At 43.9% G+C, this 26,524-nt stretch overlaps 1 protein-coding gene across 3 annotated transcripts in view; it reads right to left on the reverse strand.

Annotated features, from left to right (window-relative positions):
- Positions 1-26,524, reverse strand: part of bcam (basal cell adhesion molecule (Lutheran blood group)) — a 134,927-nt gene that overhangs the window by 34,814 nt on the left and 73,589 nt on the right. For all 3 annotated transcript variants that reach the window (XM_062962097.1, XM_062962096.1, XM_062962095.1), the window contains exon 2: positions 4,583-4,710. In XM_062962097.1, coding sequence (XP_062818167.1) covers positions 4,583-4,710 — 128 coding nt within the window. The remainder of the gene's footprint in view (positions 1-4,582; positions 4,711-26,524) is intronic.

Raw genomic sequence — 26,524 nt, forward strand, 5'->3', positions numbered from 1 at the left:
CCCGGGTGAGAAGGGCGGGGTATAAATTCTGGAAATAAAAAATAAATAAATAAATTATATTATTATGCAATATTATTACAAGAGACTCTTGGTTAACAAGACCTCAAGCAACCAGCACTTTCAAGCAAATGGCAAAAATATCATCATCATCATCATCATCATCATCACACGTGACTCTATTAACCAGAACTCTAGGAAACAGAACTTTCAAGCAACCAGCAAATTATTATTATTATTATTATCAACACAACGACGTTGTATGGCACAGCAAACAAGATAGACATGCTGGATTTCGTTTCGCAAAACCACAAGTCGAACACTTCCCAAGTGTCTAGGACTGTGTGATGTATTTTCTGATGATGTGTGCAGATCCCAGTAGGGTGGCCTTTTGCAGTTGGCAGATGGTGATTTTGTCAATGTCTATTGTTTCCAAATGCCGGCTGAGATCTTTTGGCACAGCACCCAGTGTGCCCATCACCACCGGGACCACCTGTACTGGTTTCTGCCAGAGTCTTTGAAGTTCAATCTTGAGGTCCTGATAGCGGCTGAGTTTTTCCTGTTGTTTTTCATCTATGCGACTGTCACCTGGGATGGCAACATCAATGATCCAAACCTTGTTCTTTTCCACAACTGTGATGTCTGGTGTGTTGTGTTCCAGAACTTTGTCAGTCTGGATTATTATTATTATTATTATTATTATTATTACTATTATTATCACAAAAGACTCTCAGTTAACTCTCAGGTTCTGGAGCGGGTGGTTGCCACGCAGCTCCAGGAATTCCTCGATGACACTGATTTTCTGGACCGCTCGCAGTCTGGCTTCAGGCCTGGGCACAGCACCGAGACGGCCTTGGTCACCTTGGTGGATGACCTCTGCAGGGAACTGGACAGGGGGAGTGTGACCCTGCTGGTTCTCCTGGACATCTCAGCGGCTTTCGATACCATCGACCATGGTATCCTTCTGGGACGGCTGTCTGGGATGGGGCTTGGTGGCACTGTTTTGCAGTGGCTCCAGTCCTTCCTGGAGGGCCGTTCCCAGATGGTGAAGCTGGGGGACACCTGCTCGGACCCCTGGCCTTTGACCTGTGGGGTCCCGCAAGGGTCTATTTTATCCCCCATGCTATTTAACATCTACATGAAACCGCTGGGAGAGGTCATCCGGAGTTTTGGAGGGCGTTGCCATCTCTACGCAGATGACACGCAAATCCACTACTCGTTCCCATCTGACTCCAAGGAAGCCCCTCGGATTCTGAACCAGTGCCTGGCCGCTGTGGCGGACTGGATGAGGAGGAACAAGCTGAGGATCAATCCTGACAAGACAGAGGCCCTCCTGGTCAGTCGCGCGTCGGATCGGGGTATCGGGTGGCAATCTGTGCTGGACGGGGTCGCACTCCCCCTGAAATCACAGGTCCGCAGTTTGGGGGTCCTGGATTCAGCGTTGACGCTTGAGGCTCAGGTGTCGGCAGTGGCCGGGAGGGCTTTTGCACAACTCAAACTTGTGCGCCAACTGCGACCATACCTCGTGAAGTCTGACTTGACCACGGTGGTGCATGCCCTAGTTACCTCTAGACTGGACTACTGTAATGCGCTCTACGTGGGGCTTCCCTTGAAGACGGCTCGGAAATTACAACTGGTCCAACGCTCGGCTGCCAGATTAATAACGGGGGCGAGCTACAGGGAGAGATCTACTCCCCTGTTTAAGGAGCTCCACTGGCTGCCGTTCATTTTCCGATCCCAATTCAAGGTGCAGACCATCATCTATAAAGCCCTAAATGGTTTGGGACCCACCTACCTTCGTGACCGTATCTCCTACCATAAGCCTGCCCGATCGCTGCGATCGTCAGGGGAGGCCCTCCTGTCGCCACTGCCTTTATCCCAGACCCGCCTTGTAGGAACTAGGGAGAGGGCCTTTTCCGCTGTGGCCCCCCGTTTGTGGAACTCATTGCCCATTGAAATCAGGCAAGCCCCCACTCTTTCAGACTTTAGGAAAGATCTAAAAACATGGCTCTTCCGATGTGCTTTCGGAGAGTAACTGTTACACACTTTTTTGTTACTCCCCCCATCATCTATCCTCCAGACTGTTTGCTATTTTATGTCTCTGCTCCCCGTGGTTTTATTCTTATCTTTTTCTCACCCCAGGTTTTAACTGAGTGTTCATGAGGCCCGCCCTGTTATATTGCTTTTTTGATTTTGTGTTGTACTATACATGATTATTTTTGTATTGTTGTAATTGTATTATGATATGTTGTTTTTATATTTTGCTATATTGTATTGTCCTGGGCATGGCCCCATGTAAGCCGCCCCGAGTCCCCGTTGGGGAGATGGTGGCGGGATATAAATAAAGTTTTATTATTATTATTATTATTATTAACAAGACCTCAAGAAACCAGCACTTTCAAGCAACTGGCAAAAATATCATCATCATCATCATCATCATCACACTTGACTCTGTTAACCAGAACTCAAGGAAACAGAACTTTCAAGCAACCAGCAAATTATTATTATTATTATTATTATTATTATTATCATCATCATCATCATCATCATCATCATCATCATCATCACAAAAGACTCTCAGTTAACAAGAACTCAAGCAACCAGCATCTTCAAGCAACTGGCAAAAATTATTATTAAGAGTATTGACTATTGTTATTATTGCTTTCCTCTCTTAAATGAGTCTCAAAACGGTCCAAATGGGACTAAATTTCTTAGAGAGTTTTCCATTTTCTAAAATTTGTATTTTATCCAATTTCACTGCATTAATTCCAAATTGCATTTGTTCTAAGATTGCAACAATTTACGAGGGCTGAATGAAAAGTAATGCCTCCACCTTCATTACTTGGGTTTGGATCGGAATATTTTAATAAATCAAATGCAGGGTTTCATACTTGGCACTTCAACAACACAACCGTTCAATGCTAAGGCTTCTCCGTCTGAACAGGGTTCCATACTTGGCACTTTAACAACACAACTGTCCAATGCTAAGGCTTCCCCGTCTGCACAGGGTTCCATACTTCGCCCTTTAACAACACAACCGTTCAATGCTAAGGCTTCCCCGTCTGCGCAGGGTTCCATACTTCGCACTTTAACAACACAACTGTCCAATGCTAAGGCTTCCCCGTCTGCGCAGGGTTCCATACTTGGCACTTTAACAACACAACCGTTCAATGCTAAGGCTTCCCCGTCTGCGCAGGGTTCCATACTTTGCACTTTAACAACACAACCGTTCAATGCTAAGGCTTCCCCGTCTGCGCAGGGTTCCATACTTCGCCCTTTAACAACACAACCATTCAATGCTAAGGCTTCCCCGTCTGCGCAGGGTTCCATACTTCGCACTTTAACAACACAACCGTCCAGTGCTAAGGCTTCCCCGTCTGTGCAGGGTTCCATACTTCGCCCTTTAACAACACAACTGTCCAATGCTAAGGCTTCCCCGTCTGCGCAGGGTTCCATACTTCGCCCTTTAACAACACAACCGTTCAATGCTAAGGCTTCCCCGTCTGCGCAGGGTTCCATACTTGGCACTTTAACAACACAACTGTTCAATGCTAAGGCTTCCCCGTCTGCACAGGGTTCCATACTTCGCCCTTTAACAACACAACTGTCCAATGCTAAGGCTTCCCCGTCTGCGCAGGGTTCCATACTTGGCACTTTAACAACACAACTGTTCAATGCTAAGGCTTCCCCGTCTGCGCAGGGTTCCATACTTCGCCCTTTAACAACACAACTGTCCAATGCTAAGGCTTCCCCGTCTGCGCAGGGTTCCATACTTCGCCCTTTAACAACACAACCGTTCAATGCTAAGGCTTCCCCGTCTGCGCAGGGTTCCATACTTGGCACTTTAACAACACAACTGTTCAATGCTAAGGCTTCCCCGTCTGCACAGGGTTCCATACTTCGCCCTTTAACAACACAACCGTTCAATGCTAAGGCTTCCCCGTCTGCGCAGGGTTCCATACTTTGCACTTTAACAACACAACCGTTCATTGCTAAGGCTTCCCCGTCTGCACAGGGTTCCATACTTCGCCCTTTAACAACACAACCGTTCAATGCTAAGGCTTCCCCGTCTGCGCAGGGTTCCATACTTCGCACTTTAACAACACAACCGTCCAATGCTAAGGCTTGCCCGTCTGCGCAGGGTTCCATACTTCGCCCTTTAACAACACAACCGTTCAATGCTAAGGCTTCCCGCCAAATGGAACTAACTGTAGAGGAGAATCTACTGAACAAGTTAGGACCTGCCGCAGACCAGGACTGCCTTCTGTTGAGGAGTTACGAAGGTGGAGGCATTACTTTTCATTCACTCTTGTATATTATGAAATTGTAGTTGTTGTTGTTGTAGTGGTTGTGGTGGTGTTTATCCCCCCCCCCCTATTTTTCTCTGAATGAAGGAGACTCAAATGCCTCCTGAATCAATGGACACCAGGACTTCAACTCTTCCATGATGCTTATCAAGGAACTCTGTGGTGCCCAAGGCTACTCTCACATTGTCTTAAATTCAGCTTTGAGGGAAGGATAGATTTCTGAGAAACTTTCTGAATCTTTCTAGTAATGGGTTAAGTGCCTTCGGTTGAATACTCACAATGAACCACTCCACCAAGACGTAGCCGTCCCCATCGGTCCCTGTGTGACTGCACAACATGTGCACGTCTTGGCCCAAAAGAGCCTCAATGACCACCGGAACGGACACCCGGACTTCGGACCGGCATTCTGGAGGAGAAAAGAAGGAAAGCTTGGGTTATATTTTTCCCCAAAGAAGAAGAGGAAATGGGATGCTAACAAAACATCTAGAACAGGCATAGGCAAACTTGGGCCCTCCAGATGTTTTGGACTTCAACTCCCAAAATTCCTGTTAAGGGTAGAAAAGGGTACAACTCTTGTAAATCATGGGGAATTATCCCCAAACCTCTTGTTCAGTTGCGGATCAATTCCTCTGTTTGCTGTGTTCCATAGAAAAGGGTAGGAAAGGGTTAAGGGAGAGGCAGTGGGTGGGGTTATGCAAATTAAGGAACTCTAGGATGTCCATTCTGGAGGAAAAACAGAACATCTCGGATGAAATTGTCCCTGCATGAAAGACTTCACCTGGGTGGCGGGCAGGATGGTGTTTGTGGAGGACACGGGCAGGGTTTTGGCGACATATTCATGGCACTCACTATAACCTGCATGTCGGTGGAGGGAGGGCCATGGTGTCTCCTGCTCAGTGGGAACTAGAGTTGTTTGTGGAGGTGAGAGGTATCGCACCGCAGGTTAGTTTCACCTTGCTGAACACACCAGGCTGTACACAGGTTGAAGTCTTTGGTAGTTTACTAGCTGTGCCCGGCCACACATAGCTGTGGCGAAGTCTGGTGGTATGGAAAATAAAGTATTGAGGAATTGGTGGTAGTTAAGGTAAAGGGTAAAGGTTTTCCCCTGAGATTAAGTCCAGTCGTGTCTGACTCTGGGGGTTGGGGGTCATCTCCATTTCTAAGCCGAAGAGCCAGCGTTGTCCGTAGACTCCTCCAAGGTCATGTGGCATAACTGCATGGAGCGCCGGTACCTTCCCGCCGGAGCAGTATCTATTCATGTACTCTCATTTGCATATTTTTGAACTTTAGAGTTGACAGAAGCTGGGGCTAACAATGGGGGCTCTCTCCGCTCCCCCAATTCAAGCCTGCGACCTTTCGGTCCAGAAGTTCAGCAGCTCAGTCCTGAATATAATATAAGATTATAAATGGGTTATATAGCTGTGTGGAAGGGCCTTGAGTCTACACTGCCATATAATCCAGTTCAAATCATATAATCTGTATTTTATAGGAAGTGTGGAAGAGGCCTAGGTGAGGCCTAACTCTGCCTGTCCCCTGGGCTGAGTGGGTTGCTAGGAGACCAAGTAGGCAGAGCTTAGCTTTCTAACTGGCAGCAATTGGATAAAACCAATTATTCCTCTCCCTCTAATTAGGACTTTATTTTTCTTTTCCTTTTGTTGTATGAACGTAGAGGCATGGATGAGGGGTTGTGCTGCCAAGTTTAGTGTTTCTGGGATGTGTAGTGTTGTTGTTTTTTCCTAGGACGAAATTTCATTACCCTTTTATATATATAGACTAGCTGTGCCCGGCCACGCGTTGCTGTGGCGAAGTATGGTGGTATGGGAAATCATATAATCTGTATTTTATAGGTAGTGTGGAAGAGGCCTAAGTGAGGCCTAACTCTGCCTGTCCCCTGGGCTGAGTGGGTTGCTAGGAGTCCATGTGGGCGGAGCATAGCCTTCTAACTGGCAGCAATTGGATAAAAACAATTCTTCCTCTCCCTCTAATTAGGACTTTATTTTTCTTTTCTTTTTGTTGTATGAACGTAGAGGCATGGATGAGGGGTTGTGCTGCCAAGTTTAGTGTTTCTGGGATGTGTAGTTTTGTTGTTTTTCCCTAGGCCGAAATTTCATTACCCTTTTATATATATAGATTAGGAAATAGGAAATAAATACTTCTTAAAAAGCAAAAGTAAAGATCCAAAAGATTGTTGCAAAACCAAGGATAAAGAATAATCCAAGAAAACACTAGGCATCAAACAAGGTTCCATTAATACATGACAAAGTCCCATGAACTTGAACACACAAAGCTGCAAGATAATCCGAGAAAGCATGAGCTGCTTCTAGACCCAAACGAGACATTGCTTTTGACAAAGGTTCCTCTCTCAGCACACCCTTTAATATTTAATATTCCCTGCATAGAATGAACGCATTTCTTTGGCCTCTGACCTCTTTCTTGTTTGCTATTCTGACACTCCTGCGAACCCGAAATTCCAAACGGCCAGTTCCCTGTTGTGGGAATGCCTCCCTGGTCCTCATCTCTCACGGCAGGGACACTCTGAACCTGAATCCCATAATTCCCATCAGAGTCACCTTGAACCTGAATCCCATCATCTTGAACATCAGGAACCCGAATCCCACAATCCCCATCAGAGTCACTCTGAGACTCCAGCTGAGTCACAACAGGAGGTTGCCTGTGCAAGTGGACACCTCCTCCACATTTTTCACTTTTATTATGTGTATTGATAATGCAATTTGGAACGGCACTATATGGTCAGTGTAGAACCATATAATGCATTTGACTTGCATTGCATGGGTCTACTACTACCCATAGCATATAACGCAGATCCAGCCTGAAACTCTCCTCTCCTTGCAGAATTTCAAGCATGCCGACCCTGCTGAGTCGAGCTGTTCTGAAGACTCTCTCACCCTCCAGATTCCCAGCCCCGTCTCCTCTTTCCTGGCTAAAAATATCAGCGGTTGGCCACTCCTATCACTCATTTCTTGCTAGGAGCTCAGCGTCTGGGCAGCTTAGTCGAAAAGGAAAGTACGGGGCATCCTTATCATTCACTTGCTAGCAAGCAATCCACTTCATGGCTGCATTTGGATGCCTAAGAACACAACGACACTGCCGAATAATGTCATTTGAAAGCACATTATATGGTCACTGTCGAGTCATATAATGCAGTTTGGAAGCAGATAACCAACATCTTGGAGATGGGCGTTTTGTAAGGGTCTTAACTGGAGAGGTTTCACCTGGACAGCTGGAGATTGACCCTGTATGCACAATACAGGGTCAATGAGTCTATACTGGCCATATAATGCTGTTTCAAATTACATTATATGACAGTGCAGATGGAACTTGAGTTGCCTTTCTTAAACACTCAAGTTTCATTACGAGTAACTGCAATGGTTCAAAACAATATGCAAAACTGTCATATTTCCAAGCTTCAATTCAAGACCATTGGTTCGACTGTCCAAATATAGTGTCTGTTTTGGAAGCAAGGAGCCAAAAGCTTGGAGGTGGGCATTTCAGAGGAGCCTTACCTGGAGGAGAGTCACCAAGAGATGTTTAGGACTGAACCTCAAAGCTTTGGTTTACCAAAATACATAAATGGGAATTCGAACCACGATCTCCAGAGCTGTAGTCCGACACTCAAACTATTGCCTCTCCAAGGATTTTCATGCCTGGGATTTTTTTCCAAGGAGGTTGGCCATTGCCTTTGTCTGAATTTGATAGGATTCGAACCCTGCTCCTCCAGGGTCCCAACTCAACACTCAAACCACTCTGACACATCGTATTCCACCCAAAGGGGAGAAAACGCTGTTTAAGGTTATGTCTTGATGTTACTCTCTTTGTGACCAAGCACAATCCGAAGACCCAAAGACCTCAACGGCGGAGCAGGCGGAGGATAACATGGTACATGTTACAACGGCTGTGAAGGCGGAAGAAGGCTGCAACAGACTGAGAAGCCACTGTCGTTGTGTTAACCACACCACTGCTGGAACCTCACTCTGTGAAGACTGTGTGTTGACCGGCCGTGCACCGACCTCCACACATTAAAAAAAATCACGCACAGGCGTCTTCCAACAAAAATAAAAACAAACCTACAAAAGTCCCATGGCGATCAGCGAGTGGCGACGGGGGCAGGACTGTGAAATCTGGAAGCCCCTAGTCACAGACTGGCACATGGGCGGTGGATATGGACTCAGTCGTTCTACCTCAAGGACCGAGGCAGTTGAGTAGTCCGGCAGCTGTATCCATGACTGAGCAGCCCTTTTTAGGATCCGCTCTGCTCACCCCACACGGGGAAGGGGCTAGAAAAGGTGCCCTAAACATAGTCTGCCTCTCCTACCCTGACTGGACTGCCGCGTCCAGAGGGGTCACCACTCTGCGGCCAAAAAAGAAAAATGAACTTTGGAACATGGAACGTACGGACATTGTTAGATAACACTGACAGCGAGCGCCCCGAACGCAGGACTGCTCTCATTGCAAGAGAGCTGGGACGCTTCAAGATCGACATAGCAGCCCTTCAGGAGACCCGGAGAGCAGGAGAGGGGCAGCTGAAGGAAGAAAAGGGAGGCTACACCTTCTTCTGGAAGGGACTACCTGAAGAAGAGCGAAGAAGAATACACGGAGTTGGCTTTGCTATCAGAAACGACCTGGTGAAGCACCTGACTGAAGCACCCACTGGCATCAACGAACGACTTTCAACCCTCCGAATTAACCTTGCCAAAAACCAACAGGCAACCATCATATGCGCCTATGCACCAACTCTAGATGCTGACGAAGACATCAAGGAAAAATTTTACTGTCAGCTGGATACCATCCTATCGGAGATACCTAAGGAGGACAAAATCATCCTCCTGGGGGACTTTAACGCAAGAGTCGGAAGGGACTCTGACCTGTGGCCAGGGATCATAGGAAAAGACGGGGTCGGAAACAGCAACTCGAATGGCATCTTGCTTCTCACCAAATGCGGAGAGCACAACCTTGTCATCACCAACACGCTCTTCCGCCAGAAAAACAAGCTCAAGACATCATGGAAGCACCCTCGGTCAAAGCATTGGCACCTCCTGGACTATGTTATCACACGTGCCAGAGACCGCCGCGATGTGCTTCTCACAAGAGCCATGACAGGTACTGATGACTGCTGGACAGACCACAGGCTAATCCGATCCACGATGGCTATCAAGATCGTCCCCAAACGCAGACTCCAAGGAAGGAAAACAAGGCGAAAAATGAACACCCAAGCCCTTCAGGTGCCCTCCAAACGAGCCCTTCTCCAAACAACACTCAAAGATCATCTACCCACAGAACACCCCGAAAATGTTGAGGAACATTGGAACAAACTGAAGACCTCCATCATCACAGCCTGCGAAGAAAGCATTGGATACCTAACTAAGAAACATCAAGACTGGTTTGATGATAACGACAAAGAGATCCAACAGCTGATTGATAACAAAAGGAAAGCCTTCCAAACATGGCAGAGAGACACCAACTGTGCTGCCAAGAAAAAGATCTATGCCAGTGCAAAAGCCGAGGTCCAAAGAAGGACCAGAGAACTCAAGAACATCTGGTGGACAAAGAAGGCTGAAGAAATCCAACACCTTGCAGATACCCATGACGCTCAGGGATTTTTCAAAGCCACAAAGATCATTTATGGACCAAGAAACCATGGCATACAGCCCCTACGCTCATCAGATGGAACCAAAATTCTGAAGGACAAAACATCAATTGCACTACGTTGGAAAGAGCACTACCAGAACCTGCTGAATCGCAGCTCCAATGTGGCCGAAGAGACCCTCTCACAAATCCCGCAACAACAAACCAGGGATGAGCTTGCAGCACTGCCTAGTTTGGAAGAAGTCAGCAATGCCATCAGCCAACAAAAAAACAACAAAGCTAGCGGACCTGATGGGATTCCCGCTGAAATCTTCAAAGAGGGTGGACCTGAGCTGATGCAACAACTCCACCAGCTTATTGAAAAGGTGTGGATGACCGAGAAAATCCCAGCAGACTTCAAGGATGCCACCATCATCACCCTTTTCAAGAAAGGGGACAGAACAGACTGCGGGAACTATCGTGGTATCTCCCTTCTAACCTCCGCCGGGAAAATCCTCGCAAGAATCCTTGCAAACCGCCTTCTCCCTGTCTCAGAAGACACCCTCCCAGAATCCCAGAATGGCTTCCGCCCCTCCAGAGGAACAGTGGACATGATCTTCACTGCTCGACAGCTCCAAGAAAAATGCAGGGAACAAAACCAACCTCTGTACATGGCATTCATTGACCTTGCAAAGGCATTCGACACAGTGAATCGCAGCGCTCTCTGGACCATCCTCCAAAAAATCGGGTGCCCTGACAAATTTGTGAACATCCTGCGGCTCCTCCATGATGACATGATGGCAACAGTCTTGGACAGCAACGGCTCCCAAAGTGACCCATTTAAGGTTGAATCAGGTGTCAAGCAGGGATGTGTTATTGCCCCCACCTTATTTTCCATCTTCATCGCTATGATACTTCACCTTGTTGATGGGAAGCTTCCCACCGGAGTGGAAATCATCTATCGGACAGATGGCAAGCTATTTAACCTCAGCAGACTGAGAGCCAAAACCAAGGTCACCACAACATCTGTTATAGAACTCCAATATGCTGATGACAACGTAGTCTGTGCGCGTTCAGAAGAAGACCTACAAGCCACTCTAAACACCTTCGCAGAAGCATACGAGAAGCTCGGCCTCTCACTGAACATCGAGAAAACCAAAGTGCTCTTCCAACAGGCACCAGCTAATCCCTCTGCAAAGCCAGGAATACAGCTTAACGGTGCAACATTAGAAAATGTTGACCATTTCCGCTACCTTGGTAGCCACCTCTCCACAAAAGTCAACATCGACACTGAAATACAACACCGCCTGAGCTCTGCGAGTGCAGCATTTTTCCGTATGAAGCAGAGAGTGTTCGATGACCGGGACATCCGTAGAGAGACCAAGGTGCTTGTTTATAAAGCCATTGTCCTCCCAACCCTGCTCTATGCCTGCGAAACGTGGACTGTGTACAGACGTCACACCAAACTCCTGGAGCGTTTCCATCAGCGTTGTCTCAGGAAAATCCTGCAAATCTCTTGGGAAGACAGGCGGACAAATGTCAGCGTGCTTGAGGAAGCAAAGACCACCAGCATTGAAGCGATGCTCTTACGCCATCAACTCCGTTGGACTGGCCACGTTGTCCGAATGCCCGATCACCGTCTCCCAAAGCAGCTCCTCTACTCTGAACTCAAGAATGGGAAACGGAATGTTGGAGGGCAGGAAAAGAGATTTAAAGATGGGCTCAAAGCCAACCTTAAAAACTGTGGCATAGACACTGAGAACTGGGAAGCCCTGGCCCTTGAGCGCTCTAATTGGAGGTCAGCTGTGACCAGCAGTGCTGCGGAGTTTGAAGAGGCACGAACGGAGGGCTTAAGGGAGAAACGTGCCAAGAGGAAGGAGCGTCAAGCTAACCCCGACCGGGACCGCCTTCCACCTGGAAACCGATGTCCTCACTGCGGGAGAATATGCGGGTCAAGAATCGGTCTCTTCAGTCACCTAAGAACACACGCCCAAGATACCAAGGTTGGAAGACCATCGTCCTCGAACGTCGAGGGATCGCCTAAGTAGTAAGTTTGTGTTTGCACAACACAAAAGATAAGAAACTATATTAACCTTGGGAAAAACACTGAATGTCAGACTTCATGAAGTTCCTTTTTTGGCCCAGAAGACAGTCATGCAGGATGCAGAAGTCTGGGAATTGCAATCCAATCCGACACCAAGACAATTTCCTAACCCGTGCAATATCCTTCTGGACTTTGTGGCCACCGGGCTTTCTGCCGGCCTCATTTGCAGTCCGGATGCCTCCCTTCTTGGCACGGCATCTTTTCCAAAGAGCTACACGTTTGCCTCTAATTTGGGGCACCTTCTCAGCACGGCTCCTTTTTCCAGAGAATTGCATTTTTTGGTTCTAACTTTCAGCACCTTCTTAGCACGTCTTCTTTTCCAGAAAACTGCAGTTTTGAATTTTACTTTGGGCACTTTCTTGGATTTGTATTTTTACTTCGAACTTTGGGCACCTTCTGGATGGTTCTTCCAACTCTAGGATTCTACGAGTCTCTGATTCTATGACCTTCTTGGCATGGACTCTTTTCCAGAAAATTGTGGTGTAGCCTCTCACTTTGGGCACCTTCTCAGCACAGCTTCTTTCCAATGCACTGCATCCTTGCACCTAACTTTGGACACTTTTTTGGCTTGGCTTGTTTTCTTGAGAGTGACATATTTGAATCTAACTTTGGGCACCTTCTTAGCATGGCCTTTTAAAAAAGAAAAGCCACACTTTTACACCTATCTTTGGGCACCTTCTTGGCATGGTTGTTTCCCTAATGACACCTTTGCATCTAACTTTGGGCAACTTCTTTGCATGGCCTTTTAAAAAAGGCATTACATTTTTGCTTCTAACTTTGGGCACCTTCTAGGTGCTACCTATTTCTTAAAGAATCACACTTTGGCACCTAATGTGGGCACCTTCTTGGCATGGCCTTTTTAAAAAAAGAAATAACCACACTTTTGCACCTATCTTTGGGCACCTTCTTGGCATGGTTGTTTCCCTAATGACACCTTTGCATCTAACTGTGTGCACCTTCTTGGCATGGCCTTTTTTAAAAAGCATTACATTTTTGCGTCTAACTTTGGGCACTTCTAGGTGTTACCTATTTCTTAAAGAATCACACTTTTGCATCTAACTTTGTGCACCTTCTTGGCATGCCTTTTAAAAAAGAATAACCCCACTTTTGCACCTATCTTTGGACACCTTCTTGGCATGGTTGTTTCCCTAATGACTCCTTTGCATCTAACTGTGTGCACCTTCTTGGCATGGCCTTTTTTTAAAAAGCATTACATTTTTGCATCTTACTTTGGGCACCTTCTAGGTGTTACCTATTTCTTAAAGAATCACACTTTGGCACCTAATGTGGGCACCTTCTTGGCATGGCCTCTTTGCTAAAAGCAATGCATTTTGGTCTCTACTTGTGGGCATCCTGGCTTTTCCGGGGAGGCGCTTGCAACTAGAGCGGCCAATTTTGGCCTCGTTTCCTGCGACATTCTGCAAAAAAGACCCTCTTTTCTCCCTGTGAACCGGTCCCTCTCCCTCTTCCTTGGGCATCCCAGCTGGTTCCCTGGCGCTCGGCGGTTTGTGGGCGCTGGGCCTTGCCAGAGACCCCCCTTTCCTGCCCATCTTGGAGATGAAAGCCAGCCTTTTCCCCCACGGCCTTATTCGGAGGGGCTTATCCGGGAACAAAGCCCCCAGCGCCAGCCTGGAATCTCAAACAGCTGCTGCCTCGCCTCTCCGTGGGGCCTTTCATACGGCAGAGACCCCGGCAAACCCCGTGCCAAAGAGATGCATTATTCCTCCCCCTCCCCGTATATTTAAATTCACGATTGGCCTTAAGTGGGGCCAAAGGGAGATAATAACTGTCCGACGTTCGTCAGGGGTGCAAAAGGAAGGGAGGGAGGGGGGGGGGCGAGGGTGGGATAGAGATTTTCTTTTTGTTTAAGCAAATGAGAAAATTCCCACTAGGGCCGAACAAAGGAGAGCCGAGTCGAAAGTGGCCTTTTGGGCATGCACCGTAGTTGGGCAACAAGGCCATACATTTATTTATTATTTATTTGCGACATTTATATACCGCCCTTCTCACCCCGAAGGGGACTCAGGGCGGTTTACAAGTATATATACATACAATATATTATATTATACATCCATATCGCAATATTATTAGTAATATTGCATGTAATATAAATATACAATTATAATAGTGAATTATAATAATTATTACATTGTATTCAGAGCCGGCCCTAGGTAATTTTCAAGTGTAGGCGAAAAAAAATTTGGCGCCCCCCCCCCCAACCAATCACTGAAAAATAAAAGCGTTGGATAAGCGAAAATGTTGGATAATAAGGAGGTATTAAGGAAAAGCCTATTAAACATCAAATTACATTAAGATTTTACAAATTAAGCACCAAAACATCATGTTTTACAAGAAATCAACAGAAAAAGCAGTCTCGACTGTGCCCCCCCGTATGTTTTGCGCCCATTGTTGGACCGGCCCTGATTGTATTACATCATATTATTATTATTATTATTATTAATATTAATAATTATTAACATTTGCAGGAGGATGGAAATATCGGTGTTAAAGTGGCCACTATAACAACAACAACAACAACAACAACAACAACAACAACACAATTGGAACCATTATGGCTAATTATTGCAGGAATTATGATCTAGCATTGGGCTCCCAATTTATGGCAAACCAAAGGCCATTTCCAGGCAAGATTTGTTTGGAAACGGTTTGCCTCTGAGGCTGAGAGAGTGTGACTTTGCTCAAGGTCACCGAAGAGCTGAGCAGGGATTCGAACCCAAGTCTACGGAGTCACAGTCCTATATTCAAACTACCACATACAGTAGAGTCTCACTTATCCAACGTTCTAGATTATCCAACTCATTTTTGGAGTCAATGTTTTCAATACATCGTGATATTTTGGTGCTAAATTCGTAAATACAGTAATAGCATTACTGCATATTGAACTATACAGTATACAGTAGAGTCTCACTTATCCAACATAAACGGGCCGGCAGAACATTGGATAAGTGAATATGTTGGACAATAAGGAGAGATTAAGGAAAAGCCTATTAAACATCAAATTAGATTATGATTTTACAAATTAAGCACCAAAACATCATGTTATACAACAAAGTTGACAGAAAAAGTAGTTCAATACACAGGAGTTATGTTGTAATTACTGTATTTATGAATTTAGCACCAAAATATCATGATATATTGAAAACATTGACTACAAAAGTGTGTTGGATAATCCAGAACGTTGGATAAGCAAATGTTGGATAAATGAGACTCTACTGTATTACATTTATTTTACTCTATTTTTATTATTATTAATAATACATTTATTATTTCAGTCTGATGTGATTATTGTTACATTTATTATTTTAATCTATTTATTATTACATTTATTTACTGTATTTGTTAGCATTATTCCATTTATTATTTTACTCTATTATTATTAAAAGGATACATAAGCACATTGACATTGAAGAAGATCAGAATAATGATTTGTTCAGAGTTGGACAGTCTTATCTTAAATTAGTTTTATGTAAATATTCAAAAACATTTAACCTACTGAGGCCTCAATTCATGTAATTTTATTGGTATCTATTTTTATTCCTGAAATTTACCACTCTTGGCTTATACTGGAGTCAATGTTTCCCCAATTTTTTTGTGGCAAAATTAAGTGCCTCGGCTTATATTTGGGTCAGCTTATACTCGAGTATATACGGTAATATTGGTAATATCCGTTTGTCAGAAGCCAAGAGAGTGTGACTCATCTCGATGAGTTTCTTGGCTAGGCAGGGATTCGAACTCAGATCATTCTTAGGATAATCACCCACTTTCAATAATTTTCAGGATTCTACGTCTTCATCTGTGTTACGAAATTTAACGTATATGTACTAGCTAGCTACACTGCATTGTAGAATGCATGCAACTGGACCCCTCTTGCCACGGCTCAATGCTATTGAATCCTGGGAGTTGTAGTTTTCCTTGGCCAAAGAGTGCGTTGAATACTGAGATATCCAGCCTGCCTTTTTTCGGGGAGAAGTACAAAGAAATCTGGATGGAAGGAAATGGTGGCGGAACCTAAAACAAGCCCCTACAACTCCCTCTTTTGCACACGTTAAAACATGTCCATGTCATGCGCCCCGGAGTTATCCAACGTCTGGTGCCGGAACACGTTTTGCATTCCTGTTCTTTGCAACCCAGACTTTCCCTTCCGCCAAAACTCACTTTTTAAGGTAATTCCAATGAACTGAGAATGAATGCAATCTGGCATCACTCGAAAACTGCCATGCCTGAAGGCTATGGAATCCTGGGAGTTGTAGTTTTACTAAGGGCAAACCCACACTCTAGAACGAATGGAATCCTGGGAGTTGTAGTTTTACTAAGGTCACATCTACACTCTAGAACGAATGGAATCCTGGGAGTTGTAGTTTTACTAAGGGCAGATCTACATTCTAGAATCAATGCAATCTGGCATCACTCGAAAACTGCCATGCCTCAAGGCTATGGCATCCTGGGAATTATAGTTTTACTAAGTGCAAACCCGCACTCTAGAATGAATGGAATCCTGGGAGTTGTAGTTTTACTAAGGGCAGATCTACTTTCTAGAATGAATGCAATCTGGCATCACTCGAAAACTGCCATGCCTCAAGGCTATGGAGTCCTGGGAGTTATAGTTTTACTAAGGTCACATCTACACTCTAGAATGAATGGAATCCTGGGAGTTGTAGTTTTACTAAGGGCAGACCTACACTCTAGAATGAATGCAATCTGGCATCACTCAAAAACTGCCATGCCTCAAGGCTATGGAATCTTGGGAGTTACAGTTTTACTAAGGTCACATCTACACTCTAGAATGAATGGAATCCTGGGAGTTGTAGTTTTACTAAGGGCAAACCCAGACTCTAGAATGAACGAAATCCTGGGAGATGTAGTTTTATTAAGGGCAGACCTATACTGTAGAATGAATGGAATCTGACATCACTCAACCTGCCACGCCTCAAGGCTAAGGAATCCTGAGAGTTGTAGTTTTACTAAGGGCAAACCTACACTCCAGGATGAATGGAATCTGGCATCACTCGACCTGCCATGGATCAAGGCTACAGAATTCTGGGAGTTGTAGTTTTACTAAGGGCAGATCTACACCGTAGAAAGAATGGAATCTGGTGTCACTCGAACTGTCATGGCTCAAGGCTACGAAATCCTCAGAGATGTAGTTTGGAAAGGCACCAGCTCTCTTGGGCAGGCAAGGCTAAAGACCTTGGAGAACTACGACTCCCAGGAAGCCATAGCACTGAGCCTTGGAGGTTCAAGTGAGGTCAAACTGCATTCATTGGACAGTGAAGACGAACCCTCACTTGCACACCAAAGTCCCAAACATCTTCCAAAGCAACCAAGGCTTCTCCAAACAATTGCACGAAAAACACAAAAGGCCCGGGCGGGAGTGTTGCAATATGCCTAACAATGCAATAAGCATCTCGCACACATCGTGCGCAAGGCTAAATTGTATGCAAATGAGGTTTAATTGCGCATAAATAACTCCAGCAGGTTCGCCAGCTTGCCACGCTCCGCTTGGCGCGATTGCCGGAGCCGAACCCAGTCAGGTCTCAATTGACAGAAAGGCATTATTTGAATTAATCTCGCCCAGAAACCCAGGTGGCGGAGGAAGAAGAATCCAAAACGAAGCTGTAAAAATCCTTACATTGTGATCAGATCATTTTGCAATCTCTATAATCAACGGTAAATGGATGTTTTCCTAGAGAAAAAGGATTTTCACACACAGGCATCAGCTTAAACTTGGCTAATGGATTGGAAATAAATGTTGTCCTTTTCCATTTCGTTTTTCCCTTTCATTTCCTCCCCCATCTGAGTAGTGTCGTGCTATTATTATTATTATTACAGTAGAGTCTCACTTATCCAACACTCGCTTATCCAACGTTCTGGATTATCCAACACATTTTTGTAGTCAATGTTTTCAATATATCGTGATATTTTGGTGCTAAATTCATAAATACAGTAATTACTACATAGCATTACTGCGTATTGAACTACTTTTTCTGCCAAATTTGTTGTCTAACATGATGTTTTGGTGCTTCATTTGTAAAATCATAACCTAATTTGATGTTTAATAGGCTTTTCCTTAATCTCTCCTTATTATCCAAGATATTCGCTTATCCAAGCTTCTGCTGGCCCGTTTAGCTTGGATAAGTGAGACTCTACTGTATTATTATTATTGACATGACATAAGTCTGACACAGCAAACAAAATAGATATGCTGGATTTCGCTGTATTATTATTATTATTATTGACACAACAACGTTGTATGACACAGCAAACAAGATAGATATGCTGGATTTCGTATCACAAAACCACAAGTCGAACACTTCCCAAGTGTCTAGGACTGTGAGATGTATTTTCGGATGATGCGAATTGGATAAGTGAATATGTTGGATAATAAGGAGAGATTAAGGAGAAGCCTATTAAACATCAAATTATAATTTTACAAATTAAGCACCAAAACTTTATGTTATACAACAAAGTTGACAGAGAAAGTAGTTCAATACACAGTAATGCTATGTAGTAATTACTGTATTTACGAATTTAGCACCAAAATATCACGATGTATTGAAAACATTGACGACAAAAATGTGTTGGATAATCCAGAACGTTGGATAAGCGAGTGTTGGATAAGAGAGACTCTATGCTGTTGAACAAATGCAGTTTGACGCCACTTGTACTGCCACGGCTCAATAATATCAAATACTGGGAGTAGTAGTTTGGCGGATCACCAGTATGGCTTGGCAGAGAAGTCCTTGTCAAACTACAACTCCCATGATTCCATAGCGCTGAGCAGTGGCAGTCAAAGCGGTGCCAAAGTGCATTAATTCAACAGTGCAGAAGATGCACCAAATAAAAAAAAACAAGAACATATTTCATATTTCCAAGATTTGCAATGGAAGGATATAGCTTTGCAAGGTAAAAGCAACAACACTTCAGTCCTGTTAAATGCAGTCAGTTGTGACGGATTGCAAGGAGCATTTTTTTTTTTGCTTTTTTCAGCACAGTTGTGTGCAAACAAAGGAATGATGCCCTGTGTCCGTAGCTGCCAGTTGTCTCTGTTTAATCCCATCTCCATGGCTGCGTGTGTGGGCAAACCAGAGACCCTGAAATGCATTTTTTGCACCGTTCTGGTTTTGCAAAACGAGACTCGGGAAAGCTCTTTTCCTCCCTTTCAAAGCTCTTGGGTTGCTTTGGCTACAATGGCAGGGAATTGCACTCTGCACATGTTTGGGAGCATACTTTTCTCACCTGCATGGATTTTAAAGGGATGTTAAAGTGAAAAAAGAGCTTTAACATTGTGGCTCCATGCACAAGTTGCAATAAGCCATGGTTTGCACTTACTATGATTCATTGCTGAAGCCAGCAGGAAAACGATGTCTATTTCTAATCAGATTTCTGGAGAAACAAGCCACAATTAAGAGTCTGGGAGTCACAAGAAGCCATTGTCCAAACAAACCTAGTTTCCTATTTCTAGACAAACAAGCCAGGAATTAAACCACGATTGAGAGTTTGGACGTCTCAAGAAACCATTGGCTGAAACAAACCGGAGTTTGTGAACCACAAGCAAACGTGGGACTGTGACTGCACAGAACATTGGATAAGTGAAAATGTTGGATTATAAGGAGGGATTAAGGAAAAGCCTATTAAACATCAAATTAGGTTATGGTTTTACAAATTAAGCACCAAAACATCATGTTTTACAACAATTTTGACAGAAAAAGCAGTTCAATACACTGTAACGTTATAGTAATTGCTGTATTTACTAATTTAGCACCAAAACATCACAAAGTATTGAAAAGATTGACTACAAAAACATTGACTACTAAAAGGCAGACTATGTTTGATAATCCAGAATGTTGGATAAGTGAGATACTACTGTATTATTAAATTATGATTAGTATTATTGGAGCCCCTGGTGGTGCAGCGTGTTAACCTGCTGAGCTGCTGAACTTGTGGACCGAAAGGTTGAAAGTTTGAATCCGGGGAGCGGGGTGAGTGCCCACTGTTAGCCCCAGCTGCTGCCAACCTAGCAGTTCAAAAACATGCAAATGTGAGTAGATCAATAGGTACTGCTCTGGCGGGAAGATAATGGCGCTCCATGAAGTCATACCTATGGCCACATGACCTTGGAGGTATCTATGGACAATGCCAGCTCTTTGGTTTAGAAATGGAGATGAGCACCAACCCCCAGAGTGTGAGTAGATCAATAGGTACTGCTCTGGTGGGAAGTTAACAGCACTCCATGCTGTCATGCCAGTGGCCACATGACCTTGGAGGTGTTTATGGACAACGCCGGCTCTTTGGCTTAGAAATGGAGATGAGCACCGACCCCCAGAGTCGGACACGACTGGACTTAACATCCGGGGAAAACCTTTACCTTTATCTCTATCTAATAGTATTATTGTATTTTATGTCTTTATTTGCTGTTGTTCTAATGTCATATATTTTGGACACTATGTATTCACAATATGGCAAAACTGTAAGCCACTCTGAGTCCCCTTCGAGGTGAGATGCGCGGGATGAAATATTAGAAATAAAACAAATAATAAATAAATAAATCTTTCAGCTTCCCGGATCAAAAACGGATTTCTGTCCTCTCGAATTCGGGAAAACCGATCAGGGCCTTCACTGAAATCTGGGACACCGAAACTGACCAAGGTCTACCCGGATTGCACAAGCCTAGTTGCATAATGTGTTGGGTCCTTGGTATCAAAACCCAAGGGGCTAGATTCATAAATCCATACAATTCCATACAATACAAATCCACACCATTGGTTCTATCATAAAAAACCTAGGGAAAGTTGATTAAACTGCAAAAGCTTTATTGTTGCAGGAGGGACATAGAATCATAGAATCGTAGAGTTGGAAGAGACCTCATGGGCCATCCAGTCCAACCCCATTCTGCCAAGAAGCAGGAAATCCCATTCAAAGCATCCCCGACAGATGGCCATCCAGGCTCTGCTTCAAAGCCTCCAAAGAAGGAACCTCCACCACAGTCTGCGTCAGAGAGTTCCACTGGTGAACAGCCCTTCTCACAGTGAGGAAGTTCTTCCTGATGTTCAGGTGGAATCTCCTTTCCTGTAGTTTGAAGCCATTGTTCCCTTGCGTCCTAGTCTGCAGGGCAGCAGAAAACAATCTTGCTCCCTCCTCCCTATGGCTTCCCTTCACGTATTTGTACATGACTATCATGTCTCCTCTCAGCCTTCTCTTCTGCAGGCTAAACATGCCCAGCTCTGTGTGTTGTCGAAGGCTGGTGTTCTTACCATACATCAAGGGAACTACTGACCGCATAGGGAAGCTGATGAAGAAGCACAACCTACAAACTATCTACAGACCCACGAAGAAAATCCAACCAATGCTACGGTCAGCGAAGGACAAGAGGGATCCTCTCTCTTCTGCAGGAGTCTACCGTATCCCATGCAGCTGTGGACAAGTCTACATAGGGACCACCAAACGCAGCATTGCCCAAACAAGAGTCAAAGAACATGAAAGGCACTGCAGACTAATTCAACCAGAGAAGTCAGCCATAGCAGAGCATTTGATGAACCAGCCTGGACACAGAATACTATTTGAGAACACAAAAATGCTGGACCATTCTAACAACTATCATGTCAGACTACACAGAGAAGCCATCGAAATCCACAAGCATGTGGACAACTTCAACAGAAAGGAAGAAACCATGAAAATGAACAAAATCTGGCTACCAGTATTAAAAAACTCAAAAATCAGAACAGTAAATAAAAAGCAAAACTCTGAAAACAGAGGATTTCCAGACATGAATCAACCAAGGGCAGTTAACGACTCTAAACAAAGGATGCCCCAGAGGCAGGAAGAAGACAGCAGATAAGCTTTTCAATGCTAATTAAAGTGATTAACTACACAACATTCACACTGACCTCTCTCACCCTAGACTTTCCACAGATATATATTAACCTCTTTGCTTAGTTTTCTCCATACCTCACAACCTCTGAGGATGCCTGCCATAGATGTGGGCGAAACGTCAGGAGAGAATGCTTCTGGAACATGGCCACACAGCCCGAAAGACATACAACAACCATGCCCAGCTCTTTAAGCCGCTCCTCATAGGGCTTGTTCTCCAGACCCTTCATCATTTTAGTCTCCCTCCTCTGGACGCTTTCCATCTTGTCAACATCTCCCTTCTACTGCGGTGCCCAGAATTGGACTCAGTGTGATTCCAGTGTGATTCTCACCAAGGCAGAATACAATACAAAAGGAGCATGTCTTCCCTGGATCTAGACCAGGGGTCCTCAAACTTTTTAATTCGAGGGCCGGTCCACAATCCTTGAGACTGTGGAGGTGCCAAATTGTCATTTGAAAAAAATACGAACAAATTCCTATGCACACTGCATATGTCTTATTTGTAGTGCAAAACAACAACAGCAATGAAAGAACAATACAATATTTTAAAATGAAAACCATTTTAACCAGCATAAACCTATCAGGATTTCAATGGAAAGTGTGGTCAATGAGATAGTCTAGTTAATTAGGATTGTTGTTGTTGTGTGCCTTCAAGTCATTTCAGACTTTGGGCAAGCCTAAGTCTAAAATTATTATTTATTTATTTACTACATTTATATCTCACCCTTCTCACCCTGAAGGGAACTCAGGGCAGCTGTATGTACATACAAAATATTATATTATTAGCATAGCACAATATTAGTATTATATATTACTATATTGAACTATACCACTATACTGTAATATTATATGTAATATATAATATATAATTAATATTATTATATGGTATTATTATTAGTATTATATTGTATAACATTATAATATTTTTTATATATAATACTATATATTGTATTATTAAAACTGATATAAAATATTATATTATAAAACTGAGGGCGGGGGCCAGGTAAAGGACCTTGGAGGGCCGCATCCGGCCCCCGGGCCTTAGTTTGGGGACCCCTGATCTAGACGCTATTCCCCTATTGATGCGGGCCAGAATCCCATTGGCTTTTTTCGCTGCCGCATCACATTGTTGGCTCATGTTTAACTTTTTCCCCACGAGGACTCCAAGGTCTTTTTCGCACACACTGCTGTCAAGCCAGGCATCGTCCCCCATTCTGTATCTTTGATTTCCATTTTTTTCTGCCAAAGTGGAGTATCTTGCATTTGTCCCTGTTGAACTTCATTTTGTGAGTTTCGGCCAATCATCTCTCTAGTCTGTCAAGATCGTTTTGAATTCTGCTCCTGTCTTCTGGAGCGTTGGCTCTCCCTCCCAGTTTGGTGTCGTCTGCAAACTTGATGATCGTGCCTTCTGACCCTTCGTCTAAGTCCCCTTCCAGCGGAGTGGGATTCGAACCCGGGGGTCCGTCCAAAGCGTGGTCCGGAAAGCCCTCCAAATAGCCCTCCCTGCCTGGTCGTATCTCCTTTGAAGCGCAATCCCGTCTCCTTATCGGTTCCCGACGGAGGGGATTCGGATGGAGACCCTCGGCACAAAAGATGCCCGGCGGCCACATCTGAGCCCCTCTGCTCGTCCGTCTGGACCCCGGCCAAGGCGGAGTGACAGATTAGCCTCATTAGCCAGAGTCCCCTCGCCGTGGGGACGCCGCGATTGACAGCTGGGGCTAAAACCACAGACCGGCAAGGCAGACCCCCTCCCCATTAGCACCCACTGCCTCACAAGCCCCCGCCAGACATGAAGGCCAAGGAAGGACGGATTAAGGACGAGTGTCCAATCGCATCACCTCCGGGTTTCTCCGGGACCCTCAAAAGGGATGGAGAGACATCTCTCTCTACTCCGGGCTGAACTCAATGTTTACAAGATCTTGCGGCACTTCTGGGTGCAGCCCAATGGTTCAGGATCCCGGGAGACATAGTTTTGCATGGTCCTTGGCATTGCTGCCAATCAGTCGTGGCGCCTTGCCAATCTACAAAGATTTGCAGCTTGTGCTGTGCATTATTCTTATCATTATTCCCATTTGATCTGGTTTGTTCTTGATCCACCCCTGTGAGCTTTGCGCAAGTGTACCATTTGCCAAATTATTATTACAGTGGAGTCTCACTTATCCAACATAAATGGGCCAGCAGAACGTTGGATAAGCGAAAATGTTGGATAATAAGGATTAAGGAAAAGCCTATTCAATGCCAAATTATTTATTTATTATTTAATACATTTATATCCCACCCTTCTAACCCTGAAGGGGACTCAGAGCAGCTTACAAATTAAATTTATATACAATACAGTAGAGTCTCACTTATCCAACATAAATGGGCCGGCAGAACGTTGGATAAGTGAAAATGTTGGATAATAAGGATTAAGAAAAAGCCTATTCAATGCCAAATTATTTATTTATTATTTAATACATTTATATCCCACCCTTCTAACCCTGAAGGGGACTCAGAGCAGCTTACAAATTAAATTTATATACAATACAGTAGAGTCTCACTTATCCAACATAAATGGGCCGGCAGAACGTTGGATAAGCGAATATGTTGGATAATAAGGATTAATAAAAAGCCTATTCAATGCCAAATTATTTATTTATTTATTTATTTATTATTTAATACATTTATATCCCACCCTTCTAACCCTGAAGGGGACTCCGAGCGGCTTATAAATTAAATTTACATACAATACAGTAGAGTCTCACTTATCCAACATAAATGGGCCGGCAGAACGTTGGATAAGCGAATATGTTGGATAATAAGGAGGCATTAAGGAAAAGCCTATTAAACATCAAATTAGGTTATGATTTTACAAATTACGCACCAAAACATCATGTTATACAACAAATTTGACAGAAAAAGTAGTTCAATACGCAGTAATGCTATGTAGTAATTACTTTATTTATGAATTTAGCACCAAAATATCACGATATATTGAAAACATTGACTACAAAAATGCGTTGGATAATCCAGAACGTTGGATAAGCGAGTGTTGGATAAGTGAGACTCTACTGTATTCCTATTTGATCTGGCTTGTTGTTGATGCACCCTGGTGAGCTTTCCGCAAATCTACCATTTGCCAAATTTGGCAAATTATTATTACAGTAGAGTCTCACTTATCCAACATAAACGGGCCAGCAGAATGTTGGATAAGCAAATATGTTGGATAATAAGGAGAGATTAAGAAAAAGCCTATTAAACATCAAAATAGGTTATGATTTTACAAATTAAGCACCAAAACATCATGAAAGAAAAAGCAGTTTAATACACGTTAACGTTATGTAGTAATTACTGTACGAATTTAGCACCAAAACATCGCAATGTATTGAAAACATTGACTACAAAAACATTGACTACTAAAAGGCGGACTGCGTTGGATAATCCAGAACGTTGGATAAGCGAATGTTGGATAAGTCAGACTCTACTGTACTATGTGTTGTCGAAGGCTTTCATGGCCAGAATCACAGCGTTGTTGTGTGTTTTCTGGGCTGTGTGGCCATGTTCCAGAAGCATTCTCTCCTGACGTTTCGCCCACATCTATGGCAGGCATCCTCAGAGGTTGTGAGGTATATACTCACAACCTCTGAGGTGAGGTGTATATACCTCACAACCTCTGAGGATGCCTGCCATAAATGTGGGCGAAACGTCAGGAGAGAATGCTTCTGGAACACGGCTATACAGCCCGGAAAACATACAACAACCCTTTGCCTTGACCCAAGGCAGTTCAAGGGCCATAAAACTGCATGCATTCTACAGTTGGGCAAGTGTGAGATTCTCATAGGTCAAGGTGAAAAAAAAAAGGAAGTCGAAATGAGATGCCCGGAAACACTTAGGAAACACAACAACATTTTGGTACACAAAACAATGACGAAACTCCGGTGTTGTGAAAACCCGAGCGGAGGAAACACACACAATTTGCCACTCCGTATTCACCAGAGGTGAGAAATGTTGTCCCTATTTGTTTATTTTTTTTCAGATTACACTATGTAACAACTTTTGAAAAGTGTTTTGTTCCTGGTTTGAAAGTGTTTCCTGTTTCATTGTGCGGTCCTTATTTTGAAAGTACAGTAGAGTCTCACTTATCCAACATAAACGGGCCCGCAGAATGTTGGATAAGCTAATATCTTGGATAATAAGGAGGGATTAAGAAAAAGCCTATTAAACATCAAAATAGGTTATGATTTTACAAATTAAGCACAAAAACATCATGTTATACAACAAATTTGACAGAAAAAGTAGTTCATTACACATTAATGCTATGTAGTAATTACGGTATTTATGAATTTAGCACCAAAATATCACAATGCATTGAAAACATTAACTACAAAAATGCATTGGATAATCTAGAACCTTGGATAAGCAAGTTTTGGATAAGTGAGACTCTACTGTAGTTGTTCCACTCCAGAAACTTCATTTTTGTGGCTGCCACAAACTAGGTTGAATGGGTTGAGACTCAATGAGAAATTCATTTGAGGGAAAAAAGCAAAATGTGCTGTAGCAGGATTTATTTATTTTTATTTATCGTGTCAGAAGTGAATTGAGGATACGGTTATAATGTATTTAAATTTAAAAACACAAAGAAAGTTGAAAACTTGGCATGATACTA

This window comes from Anolis carolinensis, unplaced genomic scaffold (assembly GCF_035594765.1).
Source record: "Anolis carolinensis isolate JA03-04 unplaced genomic scaffold, rAnoCar3.1.pri scaffold_10, whole genome shotgun sequence".
NCBI lineage: Eukaryota > Metazoa > Chordata > Lepidosauria > Squamata > Dactyloidae > Anolis > Anolis carolinensis.